Source organism: Tenrec ecaudatus, chromosome 8, assembly GCF_050624435.1.
Source record: "Tenrec ecaudatus isolate mTenEca1 chromosome 8, mTenEca1.hap1, whole genome shotgun sequence".
NCBI classification, from domain to species: domain Eukaryota; kingdom Metazoa; phylum Chordata; class Mammalia; order Afrosoricida; family Tenrecidae; genus Tenrec; species Tenrec ecaudatus.
In genome coordinates this window covers 125,898,072-125,904,071 of record NC_134537.1, presented here as the reverse complement: position 1 = coordinate 125,904,071, position 6,000 = coordinate 125,898,072, and the positions used below count along the sequence as shown (strand labels likewise).

The following is a 6,000-nucleotide window of genomic DNA, read 5'->3' as shown; positions in this document are numbered from 1 at the left end:
CCACCCACTCTACCAGCAGGGTGTGATCTGGGGGTACACAGACTTCTCCTCCAGACACCAAAGAGCAGGCAAAACCAGGCGCCCCCACACTATCCCCAAAGGCACAGCCTGCCTGGAGCAGACAGCAGGAATGCAGACAGCTCCCTGCTTTGCTTTGGTTCCACTGTCACTCGTCAAGGCAGATGTGCCCTCCGACCCAGGGGGTTGGATTTGGGTGGGGAGTTCCCCCAGGTCCCCTACAACCAAGAGTTTAGTGCTACTGTCATTTGGCCCCATTTCCCATCCACCCCAATTGTAACTGCGTGTTATGATTCCGTTATGTCCAATGTCCCCACCGGGAACACACCAGCAGCCAGGTAGCTGTCCTCCAGCAGTCCTGGAGAGTGGTTGCTGGCCCCCTCGGCAGAGCCACCAACACCCCAGCAGGCCGGGCAACAGGGGTTCCCGCCCCCCCCCCCCCCCCGTGCCAGTCCTGTGCGGCAGGCCAGCAAAAGGCACCATAAATCAATAGTTTAAACAGATGCAGATTCCATGTGACAAGAGAGACAGGGAAGAAGATTTGAGGCTTTACATCCTTTAGATGTCTACTTTCGCTGTACCGGCTATTAAAAAGTTATGTGTGACTTCAAGATGAAAGGCATTAGCAGCTTCTTAGAAGAGGATAATCCCAATCTTCTGGAGAGTTAATGATGTAACTCACTGAAGCTTCTGACTCGGCCGGCTGTTAATTGAATCAAAGTCGATGACAATCTTGCTGCACTTTGGCGTGAATTTCCTAAGCATGAAGAAAGAGGAGAGGGAGAGAGAGAAAGATATTATCTGGTGGGCAGTTAAAACAATTTGTTTACTTTGGCTTAACCTACATTTTCTGTGTGGAGAAGCCGCCCCTGGGATTCACTTGCTCTCTTCTCTCTACAGGAGTCAACCACAGCGCCCCATATGGAGAGGAGCAGGGGCCAGACGAACTGAGACCAAAAGGCAGCATGGGATGGCCCCCGGGCCAGCCGAGTTCAGGAATTACAGGAAGCCAAAGGATTTCTAACAAGTTAGCTGCACAACACGACATCCGATGGCTAGCTTTCTTTCCCACCAGATTGATCTGATTTCCTAGGAAATGTCTGCGGCCAACCAGGAGTGGCTGGCTCCCAAGAGAAAGCAGTACACCACCCCACCCCCCACCTTCTCAGCAAAGAAACTCCACCCACCCCCGTCCCCAAGGGGAAAGGCAACCTGTTCTCATGAGGAGTTAATTTTTAATTTTAAATTCTAAAACCGGAAGAGTGAAACAAAGCCCGTTTACATGTTTACTCATTATTGGACTTTTTATAGTAGTTAAAAGTATTGGTGACTAAAGAGGCTCCTTTGGGAAAGCAGTACACAGAACTTTTTCGATGTCATTTGGACATAAAAGGCGTGCGTGTAAGGCACAGCATACAAGTTATTCCTGATGATCCCTAACATACGCGCTACCAGAGGATGATCCCTAACGTACAAGCTACCTACCCTTGATGGGGAACGCCAGACACAAGCTTCCTACCGGAGGATGATCCCTAATGTACAAGCTACCTACCCTTGATGGGGAACACCAGACACAAGCTTCCTACCGGAGGATGATCCCTAACGTACAAGCTACCTACCCTTGATGGGGAATGCCAGACATAAGCTTCCTACCGGAGGATGATCCCTAACGTACAGGCTACCTACCCTTGATGGGGAATGCCAGACACAAGCTTCCTACCGGGACAACCCATGCTGCCCACCAATCCCTTTAGTCTGAGAAGGGTTTCCCACGTGAATCGAGGTGGTTAAAGCACACCTGGCCCCCTAGGCCTGCCAAGGCTGACGTGAAGACGTGATTTCAGACTCAATGGAAAATGAGGTGCTGAAAGGACACTGGGCGGTGGGCTCACCCTGGCCTCCCTAGGCCAGGGGTGTTAGGGATGCAACACTGACAAAGGCCTACTGTGTATGTTCTCAAACCTGTGCATTTTTCAATCCTCACCACTGGCGTACTTTGTCTCCTCCCGGGTGAGTTACTGATCTCCAAGCACAACCCCACAGAGGCTGTCTTCAGATACTCCTGTCGTTACGACCTATCCTTGCAGTGGGCCCGCACTGTGCTTTCCAGCCCCGCCTACAAGGCCCCTCGGAGTGCGGAAGGCAGGCACCGGCCAAGGGTGAACACCATCCGAGGCCAAAGGTTGCTTTCTGACGGCCCTTGCCTGGACGTTCTTCCTGCTTACCTGAACGCAACCCCCGCCATGTCAAACATGAGCCTCGCAGCTGTGGTCTCGTCGCTATCGTGGTACTTATCAGACATGAAAATGACTTCTTTGATACCTTCGAAGGCAGCAATGGAAAGCCTGTTAGTATGTGCAGATACCGAGAGGCCAAAAGACACACAGGAGCAGAGGGAGCCTTGTAGTGTCTGTGATTAATTACCTTTTCAGAGCGGTTTGCAGACACTGTCCAGTTCCCGGAATACCTATCTGCTTCCTAATACAGCAGAGGACGTGGATTATATTTAATCTTCCCTCCAGTCTTTATGGATTTTTTTGGTAACACATGCAAAGTGAAAACATGTCAAGCAGTCAAGGCTTGATCCGATGAACAATTTTTCCTTACTGCGCGCAATCAGATGTCCTCCATTCACAAGGCTACGACTCCTAAAGGGAGAGGCTAGCGGGATGGGGACTGGAGCATGCTGGGGGACTAAGCACCCCGGCTTCCAGGACGGCTCTGCAGACCGTGCCACACCAGCTCGGTGGAAAGCAGGGCTGTTTTCCTTTCCCGCTCCCCCACGTGGGGCGGCCTGGAGAGCCAGGGCTGGAGGGCCCCTCAGTGGCGGCCCTGCACTGAGGCAGCTCCTCCGCTCGCTCCCGAAGGAAGCCCCAGGAAGCGGCCACTCTGTGAACACTGCCGCCACGCTGCAGCAGGGCAGGCCAGGAAACTGTCCCTCGAAGGGTTCAGCAGCAGCAGCCATGGAGGCTTTGGCTGAAAGACCACCAGCCCGCTTCTGCTCACAGATGACACGCGGGTGGTGATAAACAGCCCCTGTAAGCCACACATCTGGCTAAACATGATAAGTGTCTCAATCTCCAACGGAGAGTTTTATGGAGATAAAGTGGTGCTGCATCTAAGTGGTGACAGTGTGAAAAAGGTGAAATATTCAGAAGGCAATGGTGTAGATTTATGGCCACGGGAATATAAGGAGGGGTAAAAAACAAAAGAGAACAGAACTCAGAAGCAGAACCACTTAAGTCGTAAGGCATTGATATGCAAAGATATGTTGAGATCTTCACATATCTACCATGTCTTAGGTACAAATTAAAATTTCATATACAGACTCCCAACTGACCTTGTTTCTGACAGAAGTTCATTTCCCTCCCTCCCCCCTAATCTATGCACAATATGTCAGAGAATAGTAAATTGACAGTAATTATATGCAATGCCTGTGTTGTTTTTTAGCAGCTTGCAGTTTAAGAAGTTGCAAACTAAATTAAAAACATGCTAAGAATCACAGAGGATGCATTTAGTCTCCGAATACCTGGCACCATTCAAAAAAAAAACACAGGAGATACCTTGCAAAGTTGATAGTGCAATTAATTTAGATCTAAACAATAGCAATTTGAGATCAAACACATCTGCAAGGGGCTACTGATGAGCAAGCGGCGCTGCAAACATGACAAGGGGAAGCAGCCGGCTCCTACCTGCCTGGATGATGAGCTTAGCACATTCATTACACGGGAACAAGGCGACATACATGGTACAGCCTTTCACGTCGGCCGAGTTTTTGTTCATGATGGCGTTCAGCTCGGCGTGGCACACTGCGTTGAAAGAGAGGGAGAGAGACAAACTTGGATTGAAGCTCTTGAAGAATTCAAGATAGGCCATGAAGCATTCCATGCCCCTCTGAAATAACACAGACAAGATGTAATTACGGGGTGGGGGTGGGGGAGCGGAGACTAAATGGCCAGTACCGAGAATGCCAAATGAGGGCCAAGCTGCTCCACCGGGCGGGCAATTCGCAGCACAGGCGTTAACCATGCGGCTCTGAAAGTCTGTGAGCACCTAGAGCAGCCAGGAACGGCCAAGGTCAAGTACCTTCACCTACCCAAATAAGAGCCATAGCTCAGCGCTCCACAAGGCCCTGGGGTATTCAGTGGCCCACATAAAACGGCTCATTTGTGTGTTGATATGCACACACGGGGATACTTGCTGAGGCTGTGAAGAGGCCAAGGTGCAGGGAATCAAGAAGTCACGTTGTGTACTTCTATCCCGAGGGATCTGCGACACCTCGTGGCTCTCAGAGCAGAGAGCAACAGAGATTACCCAGCAGGCTGTCCTGCATTAAGAAAGGTAGCTTCCACCCAGCAACCATGGACACAGCTTCTCCACGTTTCTAGCCCATTTGGCTGGTGAGGCCACAATGGAGGTTCACGGCCACCAGGGGCTTGCCTGAATTCAAGCTGAAAGGAGCAGCTTGCTCTCTGCTCAGGAGCTGGCCCATCTTCTCAGGCTTCCTTTGCTGGGCACTCCCACCACCCCAGCCACAGGGAGACGGGGGGACGGGGGGGGGGGGGGGGGGGGGGACGGGACTGTTCCCTTCCTTGCATGGGAGCGAGCACTACTCGCTCTCACTTTGAACCACAGGCCGGTGCGTTGCCAGGTTCCGTATCGTCATCTTGTCCACTTTGAGGCTTTCCATATTGTCATCTAATTCTCGGGCTGAGTGAACTACAACTAAACCGCAAGCGTGCTTCTAACGCGCGTCTGTCTACACCGGGCGCCCTGAGAAGCCCCTACTCAGAGTGGCGGTGCAGGGTGCCCTGGCCTCGGAGGCTGAAGTCTCACATGATTCCCCAGTCCTCGAGTGTGCAGTGGGGCCTGGCGTCCCTTCGGTTCTCAAGGGGATTATTCACACTGGCCGGGTGCTGGGCGTGGCTTCGGGCACCGCGGCTGTGCGGCAACCAGTCATCTGTCAGTGGAGGCTCCCCTGCTGCTGTGACGCTGAGCAGTCTTCAGGGGAGCGTCCAGATGAAGCTGCTTAGGGAGAAAAGCCTGGCGGTCTGCTTCCAACAATCAGGCATTGAAATCCATTGAAAGCGGAATCACCAGGAGTGGTAGGAAGGGCTGACTGGACGGCCTTAGCAACAGCATGCACAACCTACGAACCGCCAGCTCCAGGTCAGACAGCATAAAGACCCCAGCCCAGTGACCTCCCTTGCCCCATTTTCTGGTGGGACTGCATGGCAGTGAACAGCAGCAGGCAGGGCGGGCACTCAGGAAATGCTAAAGGCTACCCTGAGTGGAAGAAGCCCGAGGCTTAGGAGGCCGTGCTCAGTGTGTGAATTCTGACTCCTGCCCCCCCTCACCCCCCCTATGCCTGCAGAGAACAACTGCTCCACAGGGTCTTCAAGGATGTGATCTTTCTGAAGCAGACCCTCAGTACGTCTTCTGAGGTGCCTCTGGGTGGTTTGAACCCTCAACCTTTCAACGAGGGAGGTAGGGGGCTTAACCGTGTTTGCCGCCCAGGGACTCCGGGGTCATGCATCAAAATAAAGTCTCTGGCAGGGTGTGGTTGGGTGGGGTTGGGGGGCGCCCCAGGCTGGTCTAGCCCATACACCAGAGAGGGTGAGCGAGCAGCCACAGCCGACTCTGCTCTGGTGTTCAGGGCTGGCCGTGTGACCAAGAAGCACTGGCCTCCAAGGGGCTCGCTACATCCCAGCAGCCTCCCTGGTGACCAAGCCGTTCTGAAGCCGGGATGAACCTGCTCAGTGTTAAAAACAATTAGATGTAATTGTTTCTTTTATCTCCCCCTGGAGGGTGGAGACCAGGCTTCTAGGTTCTTTGCGAGTCCCCCAGAGCCCAATGCAATGCCAGGAGCATAATGGGTGTTAAATATTTATTGAGTGAATAAAGGAGGAAATGCAGATTCCAATTATTGATGGTAACACTGGGAAACACAGGAAGTCCTCTTAAATTCAAGTATCAAAACTA

At 52.4% G+C, this 6,000-nt stretch overlaps 1 protein-coding gene across 2 annotated transcripts in view; it reads right to left on the bottom strand.

The window, feature by feature from the left end:
• Positions 1–455: 455 nt before the first annotated feature.
• Positions 456–6,000, bottom strand: part of DCTD (dCMP deaminase) — a 30,609-nt gene continuing 25,064 nt past the window's right edge. For both annotated transcript variants that reach the window (XM_075556846.1, XM_075556849.1), the window contains exons 4-6: positions 3,711–3,827; positions 2,244–2,340; positions 456–775 (exon numbers count right to left, since the gene is read on the bottom strand). In XM_075556846.1, the coding sequence (XP_075412961.1) occupies positions 697–775; positions 2,244–2,340; positions 3,711–3,827 (293 nt within the window). In that variant the 3' untranslated portion in view covers positions 456–696. The remainder of the gene's footprint in view (positions 776–2,243; positions 2,341–3,710; positions 3,828–6,000) is intronic.